The following is a 17,205-nucleotide window of genomic DNA, read 5'->3' on the forward strand; positions in this document are numbered from 1 at the left end:
CAGTTCAAAGGGAAGAGTTCACATGCATTTTGCTTAGAGCACGGGCAACTTGGCTTCATAGCCTTCCCAATTGACTAGAGGTATCTACTACATTGATGATTTACACGAACCAGTAACCAGGCGATTTTGCTGTCCCAGACCAGGATTACCTCGCCCAAATCACATTTTGTCGACTACCGCGACCCCAACGCCAAACTCAAGATGAAGACAGTCTGATTCTTTCCCTCCAGAAAATCCCATTCCGCAGTGAGAAGGGATGCATGTTGCGCTTAACGGTCGGGATCATAGCAGCCGCCAGACACAATCAGGTTCATGCGGGTGAACTGCACCTTCATGACGGGCGTCTTCTTGGTCGGGAATGCGCTGATCTGGTCGGGCGTGATCATAACCTCCTTGCCCTTCTTCTTTCCGCCGCTGGGAGCATTAGATCCACTGCCAGTCGCTCCCTGACCGCTAGCAGTCGGGCGATCCGTCTGTCCGCTGGCCGCAACGATGGTGTCGCCTCCCTCTTGAGCAGGCGCCGCTCCTTGTTGCTGCTGAGCCGCCTTGTGGCCCTCGGCAGGGAGCTCGACATCCCACACACGGACCGTGCCGTCTTGGCCACCAGAAACGAGAACATTGGACTCGACGCTGAAGCTCATGGACCAGATTCCGCCTTTACCGTGGCCGCGGGAGCGCTTGATGCGGAGACCCTTCTGGATGTCCCAGAAGAAGATATTGCCACTGCAATCAGCCGTGGCCAAGATTCTGCCATTGGGCGCGACCTCGATGGTGGAGATGTAGTCCGTGTGACCGGTGAAGACACGGACGCACTGGCCGGTGATGACAGACCACATGCGGACCGACTTGTCCGTCTCGTCGGAAGCCGAGAACACGTAGGTTCCGTTCGGGTGCCAGGCCACAGCCGAGATACTGGAATCATGACCGACGAGTATGCGCTGCGCGGATGCGTGGTCCTGCATCCAGACGCGAACAGTCTTGTCCCAGCCGCCAGTCAAGAAGTAGTGGCCGAAAGGACCCCACTCGGCTCTCAACACCGGACCATCGTGGCCCTTGTAGACGCAGACGCAGGCCCAGACATCCAGCGACCACACTCGAACGGTGCCGTCCGCAGAACAAGACAACAGCAGCTTGGAGCTTGTCTCGATAGGAGACTCACCCTTGCCCTCCTCACCAAATGGCGCGTGCTCGAGCTTGGCAATGGCGTCGGAGAAGGAAACTGAGTACACCTGAGCCGAGTGACCGATAAGCTTGCGGTTGTTGAACTTGTAGTCCTTCTCGTCGTTGCGTTTCGATTTGAGAGGCTTGCCCTCAAGATGCCACACTCTGATGTATGAGTCTGTGGTGCCAATAGCAACCATTTCGTGATCCTTGGAGAAGTCCATGCATGATACACTGTATCGGATTGTCAGTCGGATTCACCTGATAAGAACATAGTACTTGCCTGCCTAAAGTGTTGTGAAAAGTGAACATGCATGCGCTGACCGGAACGCCCACACCTCCAGTCCGTCCGTCAATCTTGAAGCGATCGCGGTTCTCTCTGACCTTCTGCATCTCCATGACAACGTCTCTGGCGCGAGATGGAGGCAAAGGCAGGTCAGCTCTTGTGGGACCATCGGCGCTCTCCTCACGCTTGATCTTGCGATCGAACTCGTCTACCAAAGTAGCACGGCCATCGGGCGGGGGGTTGAGCGCGTCCTCATCCTGGAGCTCGGCCCTGACATCGTCACGGAGATCCTCCTCCATGGGCAAAGGGCCCAGCTTGAGGGGCACCGTCTTGTCCAAGAGGTCCCTGTTTGAAATGCCGGTGAAGACTCCAGGGATACCCTCTTGCAGATCCACCTCGTCAATGTCGAGATTCTGAGATCGGCGGTAAATCGCCTCGAAGCTAAAGGGCTCGATAGGGCCACGGGCCGTTGAGTCCAACTGGCAGAAGGTCGAGAGAATGTACAGGATAACAGCGCCGCCATTGTCCCGCTCGCGCTCGAGGAAGTGGAAGAGGTTGCCACTGATGTGCTGGTTGAGCGGAACGCGGTACTTGTTCTCTCTGTACAATTTGGTGGTAGGGTTTTCCTTGGCGTGCAGAGCCAGTGTAATGGTGGAGAAGGTCTTCAGGTCGTCGGAGTGGACATTCTCAAAGTACGACTTGAGGTTGTTGAGGATGATCTTGGCTTCCTCAGAGTAGTTCTGAGTGACGAGCTCGAGCCAGGAGTAGACGAAGACAGGCCAGAGAAGCTTGTTCAACTCGAACTGTAAAAGGTTAGAAATAATGAACGGCCAGAAGCAGATGGATTACTAGAGGCTTACCTTGTAGATGTCGAGGTTGTTCTCGACCCACTCACGAAGCAAGTTGAATGCCTTCAGGTACTTCTTAGGACCCAAATCATCAACCTTATTGTGAATGGGTCTACCGTCAGGACCCAAGTGCGAAGACTCTTGGCGGAAGATGGTCTCGGTACGAGTGTATCCCCGCTTCAGGAGATAGTCTGTGACCTAGAAACTGTTAGCGATGTCGGGGAAAGCTTTGAAAAGGCAAGTCTGCGCGATCGCACTTTCGCCGCCTTCATAGTCTCTGTGTCTTCCGGATCGAACATGCTTGCTCTCTCGCGCCACGATAAGTAGAACGTAGAGGAGGAAGAAGAGAGGATGAGATAGGAATAGAGAGATCATGATCAACATAAGGGATGGGAGACGAGAAGGGTTTTGGGAGAGAGGCAGCTTTCTTCCACGAGAATCCAGAAGCCACGCTGCCTTGACCTACCATCTCCACCGCAGACACTCTTTCTTGAAAGGGACTGGTCATTGTCTTCAGACTCTTGGATGTTGATGATGGTTCGACGTGAAAGAATAATAAAGACGAGTTGGAATGTGGGTGAGTTTAACAATGATGGTGGAAGGTGATGGATGAGGGAAAGGCAAGCAGAACCAAACACACAAAGAAATGTGAATTGGCAGCTACCCATGAGATGAATTTTGTTTCTGCAATTCTCCCGGAAGATGGGAGAAGCAATTGCTGTTCTTTTGTCCCCCGCCCTCGAAGGAGTACACGATCCTCACCCGCCGATCCCATCTCTCACGGTTCCAACAGCACTTGCCGTCATCACCAGCCGTTAGTCACCACGGTCACCACACTCGCAGCAATCGGACGATTGAACAACCCTCCCTCCCCATATAGGCGCATAGAAACCACAGAAAAGACACCAAACTAATAACCGGAATCCCAACTTACAATCTGGTTCAAATTCTGATTCGACATGGGCGCAGTAGCCGGCGCCGCCGCCGGCGCAGGCGTAGCCGTCACAGGAGGCGGGATCGGCGTCTGGCTAGTCGGAACAGTAGGAGCAGGAATAGGCGTCACCGTCGCCGGTACCGTCGACGCAGCTTGTTGTTGTTGCTGCTGCTGCTGAGGCTGTTGTGAAAAGGATCCCGACGCGCCTGTGCCTGCTGCGCCTGCCGCTGCCGCTGCTGGTACGCCTGGGGTGGTGCTGGCACCTGGTTGAGCCGGGTTTCCCGACATTTTTTTACAAAACAATTTTGTTAATGTTTGAGTGCGCGATGTAGTTGTAGGTGAAGGTTCTGGTTTCGATGTGGCGATGCGCCTTTCACGTCTCTCGGCGCATTAGTCGTGAATCGGGCGGGTGAGACGTGATCGTGAGTCGTCGAGCCAAGGTCGGGTATCCGTGGCGGAAACGGAGGCCGCGATCTCCAGGTTTATAATGAGCGTGTTTCTCTCTGACGACGGTTCCAATCAGCAGATAATGATGCAGATGCGAAGTTCCGACTTTTGATGATGAAATTCGATGAGATGTCGTCGAACGTCGCGTCCAGCCCCCGATGAAATGAGGCTCGTTCATCCCCTGCAAGGCTGCAAAGGAAAGGACGTGAGGTCAAGGTTGGCGGCGGAAAATATCTGGAGAGGACGACGCTAATCCTTTTCTGGTATGGTGCATGCTTCTCTGGCCTCGGCCATTGGAAGAGAGCTTCGACCTTCCCCGATGGTCGGACCCACCTTTTTTCAACTCAGACGCGACCTCTTGAAGCTCGCCTATGAGCACTCACCCACTGATCTCACTCACAACCTCAACCTCTCATCTCACGAACTACTTTACACTCATCAAGAACCACGACCAACCCACAATATTAATTCTACTTCCCAACTCCTCAAACTCAACAATTGCGCTTTTCTCTCCTCCTAAAAAAAATCTGAACTCGGCTCACAAAACACCAACATGGCAGACACAACAATGACAACAGACGCCCCAAACGAACCCTTCACCCTCCAAGAACGAATCCAACAACTCTGCGAAATCGACACCCAAATAGTCTCCCTAATGTCCCACACCTCATCCGCCCTCTCCGCCCTCGGCGCACCCCCAAAGCCCTCACCATCATCAGACCCCTCAAACCCATCTTCCGCTCCCCTCCAACCACCATCATCCTCCGCCTCACAAACCCAAACCTTCAAAACCTCAATGGACGCCCTCCTCTCCACCCTGCACACAGTAGACGTCCACATGAAGCGCCAAATCCTCGCCCTCGAAGAAGCGTCCATCATCAAGCTCCGCAACGACGCGGATCCCAAAACCCGCCAACCCGTCATGAACGAGGACGCCAAGATCGTCGCGCGTCCCTCCCTCGAGCCCAACGGCGTCGGCACCATTGGTAACCTCGACGTCGGGTGGCTCAACAGCCGCAACAACAAGGTCGAGCGCGACATGGAGGCCGAGTTGTGGGCCAAGATGAGGGAGCTGCTCGAGAAGTATCACGCCAAGGAGGTGGCCGAAGGAGCTGGTGGTGGTGGTATCAAGGATGAGAGGATGCAGGAGTGATGGAAAAGCTGGCGGTTTGGTGGAAGGAAGGCTGGGAAAGGACTGGATGGCACGGTGCTGGGAGTCTCGTTTACTTCGTACCAAAGTGGTATGAGAACCAGAAAAAGAGCCTTGAAATTAGGCGTGCTCTCTCCAGCATACTTGCTCGCGAGACCAGTAATTGATACCCCGTTATACAAAATCTTTTGCAGTTCATGAAATGGCTGAAAGACATCAAGAGGGGCAAAAAAGCAAAAGCTCAGGTACCCAGTCCGTAAATCGAACTGAGCCCCTACGAAATCCTCCATCCGTTGACTTCTCGAGATTTCATACTAAGTTCTGTACTAACGGACCAGGGCGTTATACAGCTCGACCATGAGGATCAAGAGGGCTTGGTTGAAGGAAGGGCGACCTCAACCTGAATGTAAGGCAAGCTACTCGACGCAGGCCCTGAATCCGCAGACCAAATATACACAATACTCGAGGAATACGCATACACAACCTCCGCAATACGGTTGAACACGGTTCGGTAGCATATGCTTGAATGACAGGGGCGTTTCCTGAATGATACTTCAAATTGATACCTATTGCGCATGCTTTCGTTACCCGTCCGCAGCCTAGCCACCAGTGATTATGCTGTACCCCATGATCGCATGCTAACGTAAAAGATGCCTCTCGAAACGCCATCCAATGAACAAAATTCCAGTCGCCGACCGCCATGAAGTAAAGCACTATTCCAGCTTTCCATCGGTCCATAGCCTCTCATGTATCGCTCGAGCCATGAACCCGCGCGTCCTCCTTTACAACCCCATGAAACACAACGAAATCAAAATCCACTAAGTTGACAGTGAGATAAGTTCCAATATCCACTTAGGCCTTGAAGCGCTTGTATGCCTTGACCAGGCCTACGTCTTGCTTTGTGACGGCGATCCAGTCAGGGGCATATTGCAAAGCTTCGTCCAAGGCAGGGATTGTCCCGCGAACGTTGGCATCGCTCCAAGAGCATGATATCGTTCCGCTGAATCCTGTAGGCTTTCGAACCCGGCGAATCCGAAGTTCCTCGTGTTCCTTGGGAGCCTCCTCATGACCTGACTCCATGGGCTTAGCGAACGAGGGCTTGGCGGCTGGTTTGACGTCAATCGTCCATGGGATAGAAGAGTCTCTTCGCCAGAGCGTGATGCCGTCAATGCCCCCCTCAGTAGGTGAGCTGAAGAGGGAATCGATACCGGCGCTCTCCCGAACGTCAAACGTCACGGCGTCGTCGAAATCGAGAACACACTGCTTTGACTCTGGGGCATCAATGCAGAGCTCATACTCGTTGGTCGAGTTCGAGTAAGTGATGTTAACAGTCACGAGATGTGCGTATGGATCCTTTGAAGACTCGAGTCCGGAAGAAGAGGTGCCCTTGAACTCAGGCAGTCTGGGCAACACCGCAGATCCATCAAACCGACAATCAGATAGCAAGCCAGCCGATGGAGTGCAAATGACTTCCCGGCCTGCCGCGGATGGCAACTCGTTGATCATTTTGCGGGCGTACTTTTGCAGACCTAGAATCGAAACCGAAGAGTTTCCATTGTCCAGATCCAAGCGCTGAATGAACTTGACCTTGTAGCGGTTGTTCGCGGAGAACGGGAAGGCGGCAAGGTTGTAGATGAGACTGATGAGGAAAATGAACAACAGGGCCAACGGCACGTAGGAGCTCGTCCTGTGGATGAAGGGGGTAAGAGGCAAAGAGATCATGATACTGAAGACGGCGATCGCGGTATAGAGAAGCAAAGGGTCCACACCATCGGCGCCAATGGACTGCATGGCCGAGGTGATGAACAGAGCAACTTGGAGGAAGACGATGATGGTGATCGGAGCGAGCAGAAGGAGTTGGAAGAACCAGGTCCAAGATGGGAGCTTCGCTGACCACGGTTGTTCTTTCTCATAGGGCTGCTTCTCTTTTGTTTCCTTGGTCTCCTCGTCATCGTCGTCTGGGTTGGACATGATGGCAGAGAGCGAGCGTCGGTAGGTTGTTGCGAATGTCGTGCGTATTGTGCCATTGTTTCCACTGCCATTATCGCCACTCCTAAGCGGCGTTGTTTCCGTGGGCTCTTCGGTGGTACCCTCCTCGTGCGGACTCGGAGAAATCAAAGCATCAGAATTGGGAACCTCGGATATGTTATCCCTAGACTGCTGATCGTCGTGAGCCGTCTCTGCGTAGGCTCGCTTGCTCGGGAGCGCGAAAAGGTCGCAGAGAGTGATGAGCGTCGCAACAAAGACGGCGGAATGGAAGAAGGCAAAGAGATATCCCGAAGCAATCTGGAATCTGTCGGCAGCGGTCGTAACACCAACGAGGATAGCCCAGCTCAAGATGAAGAGCCGAATGTGGGCATAACCGCGTTGAAGAGCGCTCGGCCTGACGGCGTTGGCGCCCCGCGAGATTGTCCAGAACACGAGGAAGAACACAGACAAAGTCGTCGCCCAGCTATTAGTATAGAGCGTCAGCATGGCAACGTGGGATAGAGTTGACTTGAACTTACACTGCATAGGGACTACTGGAAACAACCTCAGGGTTGAGTCTTCGAACCAGGAGGGCAGAGAGGACAGTGATCGCGCCCGAGAAAATAAGGGCCAAGGGAAAACGGAAGAAACCCTTCCAGCCGCCAAGAGGGACCGATTCGTCGTCAATATCGATCTTGACCTTCCTCGAGAAGAAGTAGTACTTGTCCTGCCTCGACAGAATGTAGCTGACGAGGACCAAAATCAGGGGAGACACAATGAGCAGAGTCAATGTCCACGCGAAGAGGCCACGAAGTTCAAGAGTGGCGAATCCCTTGCCAAACATATCGAACCAAACGCCCTCTGTTCCGGAACCGCTCGAAACCTTCTTCTTGTCTCCGTCATTGCGCTTACCAGTGAAGGAGCCCGAAGTCTTCTGAAGAGAATCAACAGCAGCCAAGCCGTTGGAAAGCATGTGCCAAAGGCTCTCTTGTGAGGCATGTCTGGTATCGTCTTGGTTCGTGTGGTACCGCGCTCTAGGTCGGTAGAATGCAATATCGAGGCCGCGCTGGCCAAAGTTCTCGACCCAAACCTTGTAATCCGTTTCGCTCTTAATCGCTCGAAGCTTGAAGCCGTCTGCAGCAACGACGGATCCAAAGGGATGAGGCGCATTTGCGTAAGCCTTGGATACCTCCAAGTCAGTGGTTCTGAAGAGGATCGCTCGCCCACCCGCACCGGCACCCTCGAGATTCACGAATGAGGTTGTGAAGTAGTAGAGAGGGCTGTAATGGTAGGCTCTGGCTCCGTACAGGCCATCCTCTTCACCGTTGTTGAGCAAGAGCACAATTCCGCGCTTGGGCTGCTGGCCAGGAGAAGTGAAGTAGTTGAGCATCTGAAGAACGCTCACACAACCCATGCCGTCGTCAGTGGCTCCATAGCCGGTGGAGACTCTGTTCGTCTATCAATATGAGGGTCCAACATAGCAGTAATACCACTTACGAGTCGTAATGAGCATTGACGAGAACGCCGCCCTGGCCAATGTTGCCACGCTTGCCCTTCCACCATTCACCATCTTCATCTTCTGTGCCGCGGATATATACAAGCTTGTTCGTGCCCTCAAAGTAAGTGGCACGAGCCGAAGAACCAGGCTGACCGAGTGGACCAGAGGTGCCAGCGTAGGTCACGTTGGAGATTATGTCGTCGAAGACGGTTACGAGGGGGCCAGTCGAAGCACGCTCAACGGCATCTTCGCGTGGAAGAGCTGGTGTGCCGCTGCAGCAACCTCTAGTCAGTACATTTTCTCGGCATAAAATCGAACACACGGAATTCACTCACTGGGCGTCCTGAGGCCAGACAACGCCACCTGCATCCTTTTCCTTGGAATAGTCGACTCCATTGCGTTTCAAGATCTCCTCAATCCGGTTCAAGAGGTATGCGCCCACCTCATCGTTGGCGCGGCTGTTGTACGGGTGGTAGTTCTTGGTGATGTGCGTCAAGTCCTGCCATGCCTCGGTTACATTGACACCAGTGTAAGGATTGTGGCTGGAGACAGACGGCACGGATTCGTGAATCCAGACGAGCGGGACGAGGAAGGCCGCGTAGACGACAATCAGCCAGAAGGTGACTGGACCTGTCGTGAACCCGAATGGGTTCTTGGCAGCCATTGCTACCGAATGTTGCTAGGATTGCCCGATGGAATACTCGGGGCTGTGTCGCTGGTAGCTTCGCAATGTAGCTGATATGATCTCGAGTCCTGCCAGACGATACGAAGAGGCTACGAAGCTCCGAGTCTTCCAGCTTTGTCCTCGGAGGAAAGGCTGCGGAGATGGCCGGAGCCTGCTCGGTAGAGGGGTTGCGTGAACGAACCCCCGGAAGCTCAGATAAGGCAAAGCGATAGATAATTGCGACTAGGTAGTGTTACAGGGCATATAGGCGCAAGCAATGGATGGGCCTAGGAAACCCTTGCGAAACAACGATAGCAGTCGATCAGCGGGGAAAACGAACGGGTCACGGAGGAAGCTGACGAGAAATGGATAAAGGCGAACAAAGCAAAGTTGTCAGCCGACAGAAGGGAAGTTCTGCAAGTGGGATGAAGGATGAAGGAGGCTGGAGGTGGAAACGCCGCGCGCAGGGTGTGGGAAGGCGTCATGCCAGATCTGGGACAGACACTGGACGCACCTTCCTGGCCTGGGATGATGCGCAGTGGGCAGGAGCTGCCTGCTGGTGCTGCTGCTGCTGCTGCTAGGTATTGATGTACAGTACCTTAGGTGGCCCAAGCTCCCATGCTCTGTTCTAAGGTAGAGCGCCAACGGCGGCCTTCATTCGAGCCTCAGGTAGCCCACCCACCCACTTCACATGCAAGGCGAATGTCATCGATGCGGGGAACTTATGCAACCTCGCCCAGAAAACTTGCGACTGGCTCTCTTCAATCTTGGCCCGTTGAAATTTGATTGGACCTGGAGTGGTGTTTGACATCGAAATATCGTAGCGCCACGATACAGAGTTCCGGTGACAGCTTGGGTGGCCAGCCATCCTGAACTCTCCATTCCGTTTGCCTCTCCAACCCTCGGATCCGACTCCATACAGCGCTTTGAGCTTTCAAGTGTGTCACAAACAACTTCACGTGGACAGGCTAGGTTTCCTCAATTGGGATGAACTTCATCTTTTGGCTATAAAAGAAACGCACCGATGCATGAAAGAAAAGCCTATGGATTAGTGTCCACTAGAATTCCCGTTCCTATTCTATCGTACAATTTGCTTTCTTGTGTCCGCTGTTTTGTTGATTCTGCTTTTTTGCGTTAAGTGCTTGCTGCCCACACTTGGGTCTTCAAATACTCGGGCGAGAAAAACACGTTGATGCGTAGGTGCGAACACTTGTCCAACCCTGGAAGTCATGGTATGAATCCTTGGTTGTTAGTTGAGCGTTAGTTGTCAACGTAGTCGGTGTGCAGATGCGAGCTTAGCATCAAGGTTAGTCGTCTGATCTACCTCCTAGCTCCCTCACGCCACTTCAGGCACCAGGGGGAGGTGGGGGAGGTTGGTCGCTGGGAGGCGGAGGAGGAGCATTGTCCGAGGGAGGCGGGGGAGGGGCGCCTCCAGCATACTGCTGAATGAGTGCGTTGAGGCCGCCAGCCAGACCTGGAGGGGCTCCAAGACCAGGAGCACCAGGAGGCGGCGGAGGGACGCCAGATGGTGGTGCGGCCATGCCAGGAGGCGCACCGTATCCCGGGTATCCACCATAGCCACCGTAGCCGTTCTGGGTTCCGGGAGGCTGATGCCAGGGAGCGGCACCAGGAGCAGCGCCAGCAGATTGACCACCATAGCCACCTTGGCCGCCACCGCCATAGTGGTCACTGCCGCCGTAGCCGCCGTGACCTCCATTGTGGCCGCCTCTGTGGTCATCACGACGGTTGCGATCGCGAGCCCAAGGAGCAGGACCGCCGCCGCCGCCGCCGCCACCACCGTCGCGGTCGCGGTCACCACGATCGCGATCATCGCGCGAGTCGTTGTTGCGGCTGCGCCAAGGAGCAGGACCGCCGGTAGGACCACGCTGCCAAGGCTTCGCATCACCGCCGCTGGGTCCGTTGTTATTGTAGGAACCAGGGCCGGCTTCGATGCGTGCAGGTGCAGCGCCACCGGCTGAGCCGCCGCCGAGTTCTTGCATGAGTTGCTATCGCAAAGTCAGTATTGGGGTTGTGAATAAAGAATGCAGAAAAACGTACCTCGTACTCGCGGTCGACAGCGTCTCCGCCTTCGATGCGACCAGCCGAGCCAGCTCTGCCAGCGCCGTCATTGCGCCAGCTGGCACCCTTCTGTCGGTCGGGACAATCTCTAGCCATGTGTCCAGCGTTGCCACAGACGCGGCAGATGATGCTGGCAGTGTAGTTCTGGCGTTCGGGACAATCGTACTTGCGATGGCCGATCTGGCCACAGTTCTGGCAAGCCTGGTTCTCATCGTCACGGAGGGTACCGTTAAGGGCAGCAAGCTCGCGAAGCTGGTTGCGCTTGAGCTCGTTCTGTCCTTCGGGAATGGAGGCGGCCTAGCAGAAGAGAGATGTTAGCATTCACTGCCAATTTTCATTGGAGAAAAAAGGGGGCTTACGGTTTCAATGACGTTGTGAATGAGTTTCTTGGCCTTATTGACCTTCTCCTCTGTATCGGCCATGATGAGACAGTGAAGATCCTCCTCCTGGTTGCTGGCGTGAGCTGCGTCCGAACGACCTTTGCCCTCCTTGACTGAGCCCTTGCCGCGAATGGCAATCTTGGCGCCAGATTCTCCCTCCATCTTCTTCAAAGTGTTGCCACGGGGTCCGATAAGTAAGCCGACTTTACGACGAGAGCTAAGCGTTAGTGTCTGTATCAAAAGGGTGAAGCAAGTTATATGACGGTCCCAGTCTCCAAACAAGGCCAGGTCTGACAAGACACCTGGAGGATGCATGACAAGCTTGGCCAGAGTGCAGGCAGGGAACAAGGGAAACAAGAAATTTTGGTTAGGGTTAGAGGGTTAGCAATCATACTGAAGTTAATTTCTGGGTAATCGTTAACAGGCACGTAGACCTTCTCTTGGGTCTTGGTGGGCCTGCGGTAGTCCTGTGGCGGGTGGTAGTTAGGAATGGTCTTCATGGCCTTTTCGATGAGCTTGTGGCGCTCATCTTCGAGGCGCTTGCGGTATCGGTACTCGCGCGTGTTGATACGGCGACCATGGTTATCGTACTGGGGAGCAGGAGAGGGTGATCTGTAAACGCTGGCAGTTAGCGAGGTGCTGCGCATCGCTGGACATGTGTGGACAACGTACCTGTCTCCATCCGCGGGAACGACGTCGTCAATGCGAAGCTTCTGGCTGATTTCCGTAATACGGAGATGAAGGGTATACGCCTCCAACTGCTCGCCGGTCATGTTTGCCGTGATGGCCGTCGTCAAGCCCATCAATCCAGCAGCCTTGTTTTCGGACGCGTCGCCCCAACGGTTTCTCTTCTTTCTGCGGCGAGGGCCATCGGCATCGGTACCTAGAAGGAACGTCAGCATCTGCTATGGTAGGAGAAAGAAACTGCAATGCGAAGACTTACGAGGCTCTGGGCTGCGACCGCGCTTCAGCTCTCCGTTGCCATTGCTGGGGGGAGCTTCCTGGAACTCCTCCTCACCACCATCATCGCCGCCAAACCGGCGCTTCCCCAAAGGGATGTTGTTGGAACCCGTGATTCCCTGGTTTCTCCACGACATGTTGACTGATGCGCGATGGCAAGCAAGCTGTCAGTCAGAGGGAATAGCGTGGCGTGATGGTGATTATTGATTTCGATGGTTGGGGGAAGGGAACTTTTATATGGAACCGTTGCAATAATATGGGAGGGCCCTGACTGAACAGGAATCTTTCAGCCTGGCTGGCGCCTTCTGTCCTTCAGCTAAGGGGCGGGAGCCAATTGGCCCGAATTTCTGGGCGCCACCGTGGCGGGCCCGATTGGGAAGCTGGATAGGTGCACGTGATAAGGTAGCCAAAGTCCGATACCACTGACACGGTCCGAGAAGAGTACTAGCGCCAACGGTCGGTCGAACCTTCGTCTCCAAAGCACAATGAAAAGAAAAAGAAAAGGGCAACTGGAAGTTAACCCCAACCAATGAATCTCGCAAACCATCCCAAAACCAATATCTTGATGATCTTTAACTTGCACCAGCAGCAAAACTTCAATTTTGTCAAAAATGTGATCAGTGGGAGGCTTGAACTCCCGGCCTTGGCATTACACAATATTTCAGGTGAAATATTAGTACCACGCTCTAACCAACTGAGCTAACCGACCAGATTGGACTCATTTGAGCTTGAACGTTCCACCAGTCTCCAGACTCATAAGGGTCGCGGCTTTGGCGTGACTCGTAATTGTGTAATGTTCTTCCACGAAAACAATCTGCTAATAGTTGAAAATCCAATGCTTTTCTTCTTTTATATTTCTTTTTCATCGGTACTTTTCAAGACTCGTTCCCTTGAGCATCACCAGGCACCTAACACGCTCATTTCTTTGCAGCATCATCCTTCATCCCCTGCTGAATCCACGCAGCAGCTCCCTTGGCCTTCTCGTCGAGCTCCTCATCCGTCATCTTGAAGTGGTCCAGCGCCGTGTGCTTGGACGGCACGTGGCGGCCCTGCTCGAAGCCGGGCCTCTCCACCAGCTTGAACAGCCACGCCTTGAGCGCGGGGAACTCGTCCAGGTCGATGCCAGCCCACTTGCTCGCCGCCACCCAACCCCAGCTGGAGATATCGGCAATAGTCACACGGTCACCCACGAGGTACCCGCTGGGGTTCGCCGCGAGCGCCGTGTCCATGGTGCGGTACAGACGGCGGGTCTCGTTGGTGTAACGGTCAATGCCGTACTGGATCTTCTCGGGTGCGTAGCCTGTGCGGGAGTTAGTGGATGAATAAGAGAACACGGAAGCAATTGAGGAGTTGGCGCACGCTTGAAGTGGTTGGCTTGTCTGCATACTCATTAGCTCGTCGTCCTCTCATCAGAAGTGACAGGCAACTTACCCCTGCATAGGACCAAGGCCACCCATCTGCCAGTGCAGCTACATCTCTTGCGTCAGCTTCACGGCACTCGTAGCTATGTGTAAGTAGACCATACCCAGTTGTTCACCTCCCAGTACTCGCGCGAGCCATAGGGATAAGAGACCTTGTGGTCCTTGTCGTAGCGGTCGACGAGGTACTGCAAAATACTTCCCGACTCAAACAGGCGGATGGTCTTGCCATCCTCAAACTTGTCGGTCAAGGCAGGGATACGTCCATTGGGGTTGATCTCCAGGAACCAGGGCTCCTGCACTCGTGCATTAGCATAACGGCCCCTAAAGGGGTTGAAAGTAGACCCTCAATCCACAGTACAACTGGACGTCTCTGAAATGCCAACCTTTTGCGTGTTCTTTGAGATGTCAATGGGGGTGACCTGGTACTCCAGGCCGAGCTCCTCGAGGAGGATGGACACCTTGATGCCGTTAGGGGTACCGGTGGTGTACAAGTGGATATCGGTCTTGGTCTTGGCAGCCATGTTGAAGATTTGTTTACTCAATTGTCCTAGCCGAGATGTCATATGCTTACGATGCAAGTGTTGGCCGGAGGTTTTACGTGATGTCGCCGCGATGTGCAGAGAGTAAAGTTGTGTTTTGGGTCTAAATATTGAATACTAATCCACCTGGCATTGAGCTCGACGCCACTTGGGCGTATTTATATGAACCCCTCACTACCTTATGTGACCGACCAGAGCTATGTAAGCAGTAAGCTGCCATCATCTTAATAATCCAGGCGGGCGCCCCACCTACGGTCCGCCCGTGGAAGCTGACACGCTGGGCCACTGCCTGGCAGCTCTCGTCTGCGAATACCGTGGTACCGTGGCACGATTACTTCCGTCAGAGTGACCCCTCCATTGCAGTGGAAAGGGCGCGGGGCTTTCACTTTTCTTTTGCTTAGAAATCACGGCAGGGACTGTCTGCAGCCCACATGTCGTCACTTTCCCCGCGCCCGGTTGGTGTGCCGAAGTGTGGGGCCTCCGGTGCAGTTGCGACTCTGAAGTCCTTCCCCAAAAGGTCCAACCTCTAATCACGGAATGACTAAGCACGCCGACTTCCTCCAAGGTACCGAAAAGACAGACCGTGGCACATTTCATTCATCAACATGGCCCAGCAATATTGATCAAGCATCTCCTCCGCGCCTCAGCCCACAGGGTTCGCTCAATCCCAGGATATCTGTCTGTCTGCGCCCTACCATGAGCAAAGCCGGCCGATGGGGACCCGGGCAGCCAAGCTCCGTGGTGCTATGAATCCCGTCGATAATGCTCAGCCACGGGACATGTATGGTTTTCGAAACCAAGAGAAGCTCACAGATTGGAGAACCTCAGTCGCCGTGGGAACAACCTTTGCGGATAAATCTGCGAAATTGGCCATTACGAGACCCAATATATGGCTAGCTTCTCAAAATGGGCGACAATTTCAGGCATTCCCGTGTCAAAGGTTCACATCGCCATTGACCTTTTTAGGTCCAACTGGTAGATAAAGACGAAGATATCCTCCTACTAATATACAAGACTTTGCTCCTTCTTAGCGGCTCATACCACAAGGTAGCAGACGCAACATCATTAAATGAAAGAAAGAAAACCATCCAGGCCACAGAACTCGAAATCACTTACTGGACGCAACGCCAGAGACGCTGAAGGGCAAGCTATGGTGCATGAACCTTGCTTTCCACACTGCATTTAGCCAGAACCGCTCATCGAATGCCCCGGACCAAACAACATGGAAGAATAAGGGCCGAGTTCAACGCCCGCTTCCTCATCTTGTTGTCGAAACACATCGTCAAAGGTTGTAGACGGTGGAGGAACCCATGGCTCTGGAGCGTCAACGTTGGGAAAAGGAATGCTCGACATCATCATCTGGTCGAAGGCCTGGACTTGCTCTTGCTGCGTGTTGTCGAGCCCATCCATTTCGTCGAACAATAGGTCGATCTGCTCTTGTGCTATGGCGGCGGTCCCAAGACTGGAATTTACGAGCCAATCCACGTCGCTCCAGTCTGCACCCTGGGGCTGGGTCTGCAGCTGAGACTGTGGTTGAGACTGCTGCTGGGCCTGGAGCTGCTGGGCCTGAAGTTGTTGTTGTTGCAGCTGCTGGAATTGCAGCAGTTCTTGTTGCAGTAGTTGCAGCTGTTGCTCTTCTTGCTGCTGTTGCTCTTGCTGTTGCTGCTGTTGCTCTTCTTGCTGCTGCTGCTGCTGCTGTTGCTGCTGCATTTTCTGCCGATGTTCCAGCTTTCTCTCTTTCCGGCGCTGCCCATCACGTTTGCGCTTCTTCTTATTCTCTTCAAGCTGCGCTCCGGCAATCTTCATTTGTGCCTTCAGCTGAGTCTCGGGCTGTTGATGGCTAGCACCCTGGCCTGGGAACTGGGGCTGTGCGTTCGCAACGAGCTGTTGCAGAGCACCCCATCGAGAATCAAGGGAGTACGAGCCTTTCCAGGTCTGCATTTGTCTACCCAGGCACTCGCGATGACCCTGCAGGGTAATGTTCATCCCCTGGAGAAATTCCCGCCCTGCACCATCATGGGCAGGGACTTGCTGCGGCGGCGCCAGACCCGGCATCGCCTCGGGCGTCAACTGCGACTGGTTGGGGGCCGGGGAAGCATTGGGAGCTTTGGTGGTGCCGTTCATGATGATAGTCTTGAGTGTTTCACACTGTCTTTCTAGGTCAGTTGTTTATTCACGTACGAATAGGGAGACTAAGTTATGGGAGGAGAGTGACAGGAGACATTTCATGTTGGTACAAAAGCTATATTCATGAGGGACATTACAGGTAAGGACATAGGCTTAGAAGCTTACTAGGCGACCGACGGAGAACGAAGCGCAAAAACAGTTGTGCGTTGAGCTATTCTAGCTATCGAAGCTAACGCAGATATGGTCAGAGATGCTCTTCCGGGGGGTATAGTTGTATGGCGGACAAAGCTTACCAAAGTACTTGACAGGGTTATCAAGGACGAAAGCACCAAGGAGAAAACCAAGCAAAGATTGACGATCCACGCGAACAAGCGATGCATCCGCGAATAACGGAGATGAGTATGGAGAGGGAAGAAAGGTCGAGGTGTAGAGGCAGACGGGCATAAAACGTTTTAAGGCTCGAGGAAATGCGAGGTAAAGCTCTTCAAAACTCTCCTCCCTCCCCCGATGCTGACCCAACTCTGTGGCTTACAGACGCGCGATTTAGAACGAGACGACGCCTTCAATCCTCTCGACTCATAAATCTTATCTCGCCCTGAGAAATCGGGATCGTGCACTGTGCAGAGCACCCCTTGGTCCTGGAACTTTCATGGCTCCGCTTGGTGGAAGTGAGGCTCATACACAGTGCCGCCGAGTCTGTCGCCGGTGTCAAACGCAGTATACTTTCTACCGCCGCAGATGCG

The 17,205-nt window shown here is 53.9% G+C and overlaps 6 protein-coding genes across 6 annotated transcripts; 1 reads left to right on the forward strand and 5 right to left on the reverse strand.

Annotated features, from left to right (window-relative positions):
- Positions 1-269: 269 nt before the first annotated feature.
- Positions 270-3,517, reverse strand: HER10_EVM0008086 (WD domain-containing protein; the record flags this gene model as incomplete). Its single annotated transcript, XM_035477620.1, has 4 exons — positions 270-1,395; positions 1,445-2,250; positions 2,308-2,493; positions 3,230-3,517. The coding sequence occupies 4 exons, from the start codon at positions 3,515-3,517 to the stop codon at positions 270-272; spliced, it is 2,406 nt and encodes an 801-aa protein (XP_035338625.1).
- Positions 3,518-4,075: 558 nt separating this feature from the next.
- Positions 4,076-4,986, forward strand: HER10_EVM0005650 (mediator complex protein). Its single transcript, XM_035475256.1, has one exon. The coding sequence runs from the start codon at positions 4,230-4,232 to the stop codon at positions 4,827-4,829; it is 600 nt and encodes a 199-aa protein (XP_035338368.1). The 5' UTR covers positions 4,076-4,229; the 3' UTR covers positions 4,830-4,986.
- A 374-nt stretch (positions 4,987-5,360) lies between these two features.
- HER10_EVM0005209 (peptidase family M28) lies at positions 5,361-9,471 on the reverse strand. The gene is made up of 4 exons (XM_035474831.1): positions 8,628-9,471; positions 8,292-8,564; positions 7,334-8,242; positions 5,361-7,278 (listed from the first exon to the last, which is right to left on the reverse strand). Exons 1-4 carry the CDS (start codon positions 8,954-8,956, stop codon positions 5,679-5,681), a joined length of 3,111 nt encoding a protein of 1,036 aa, XP_035338328.1. The 5' UTR covers positions 8,957-9,471; the 3' UTR covers positions 5,361-5,678.
- A 486-nt stretch (positions 9,472-9,957) lies between these two features.
- Positions 9,958-12,825, reverse strand: HER10_EVM0005851 (zinc knuckle). Its single transcript, XM_035475454.1, has 6 exons — positions 12,359-12,825; positions 12,088-12,298; positions 11,810-12,027; positions 11,395-11,618; positions 11,015-11,332; positions 9,958-10,962 (listed from the first exon to the last, which is right to left on the reverse strand). Exons 1-6 carry the CDS (start codon positions 12,510-12,512, stop codon positions 10,303-10,305), a joined length of 1,785 nt encoding a protein of 594 aa, XP_035338388.1. The 5' UTR covers positions 12,513-12,825; the 3' UTR covers positions 9,958-10,302.
- Positions 12,826-13,014: 189 nt separating this feature from the next.
- On the reverse strand, positions 13,015-14,479 carry HER10_EVM0003107 (glutathione S-transferase). Its single transcript, XM_035472793.1, has 5 exons — positions 14,180-14,479; positions 13,901-14,089; positions 13,807-13,844; positions 13,735-13,754; positions 13,015-13,675 (listed from the first exon to the last, which is right to left on the reverse strand). The coding sequence occupies exons 1-5, from the start codon at positions 14,357-14,359 to the stop codon at positions 13,293-13,295; spliced, it is 810 nt and encodes a 269-aa protein (XP_035338151.1). The 5' UTR covers positions 14,360-14,479; the 3' UTR covers positions 13,015-13,292.
- Positions 14,480-15,517: 1,038 nt separating this feature from the next.
- HER10_EVM0013351 (uncharacterized protein) lies at positions 15,518-16,459 on the reverse strand (the record flags this gene model as incomplete). Its single annotated transcript, XM_035482713.1, has 2 exons — positions 15,518-16,260; positions 16,285-16,459. 2 exons carry the CDS (start codon positions 16,457-16,459, stop codon positions 15,518-15,520), a joined length of 918 nt encoding a protein of 305 aa, XP_035339099.1.
- Between the last annotated feature and the right edge of the window lie 746 nt (positions 16,460-17,205).

The sequence above is a fragment of the Colletotrichum scovillei genome (genome assembly GCF_011075155.1).
Source record: "Colletotrichum scovillei strain TJNH1 chromosome Unknown Contig00001, whole genome shotgun sequence".
Taxonomy (NCBI): Eukaryota; Fungi; Ascomycota; class Sordariomycetes; order Glomerellales; family Glomerellaceae; genus Colletotrichum; species Colletotrichum scovillei.

Excerpts from the sequence above, each read along its gene's own strand:
- HER10_EVM0005650 (XM_035475256.1), top strand. The coding sequence starts at position 4,230 with ATGGCAGACACAACAATGACAACAGACGCCCCAAACGAACCCTTCACC.
- HER10_EVM0003107 (XM_035472793.1), bottom strand. The coding sequence starts at position 14,359 with ATGACATCTCGGCTAGGACAATTGAGTAAACAAATCTTCAACATGGCT. Across the intron at positions 13,755-13,806 it reads GGCCTTGGTCCTATGCAGGG|ACAAGCCAACCACTTCAAGC; the intron begins GTAAGTTGCCTG and ends ATGAGTATGCAG. Across the intron at positions 13,676-13,734 it reads ACAAGCCAACCACTTCAAGC|GCTACGCACCCGAGAAGATC; the intron begins GTGCGCCAACTC and ends ACTCCCGCACAG.
- HER10_EVM0005209 (XM_035474831.1), bottom strand. The coding sequence starts at position 8,956 with ATGGCTGCCAAGAACCCATTCGGGTTCACGACAGGTCCAGTCACCTTC. Across the intron at positions 8,565-8,627 it reads GTCTGGCCTCAGGACGCCCA|CGGCACACCAGCTCTTCCAC; the intron begins GTGAGTGAATTC and ends AGGTTGCTGCAG. Across the intron at positions 7,279-7,333 it reads TCCAGTAGTCCCTATGCAGT|CTGGGCGACGACTTTGTCTG; the intron begins GTAAGTTCAAGT and ends CTATACTAATAG.
- HER10_EVM0005851 (XM_035475454.1), bottom strand. The coding sequence starts at position 12,512 with ATGTCGTGGAGAAACCAGGGAATCACGGGTTCCAACAACATCCCTTTG. Across the intron at positions 11,333-11,394 it reads TTCACAACGTCATTGAAACC|GCCGCCTCCATTCCCGAAGG; the intron begins GTAAGCCCCCTT and ends CTCTTCTGCTAG. Across the intron at positions 10,963-11,014 it reads CTGTCGACCGCGAGTACGAG|CAACTCATGCAAGAACTCGG; the intron begins GTACGTTTTTCT and ends ACTTTGCGATAG.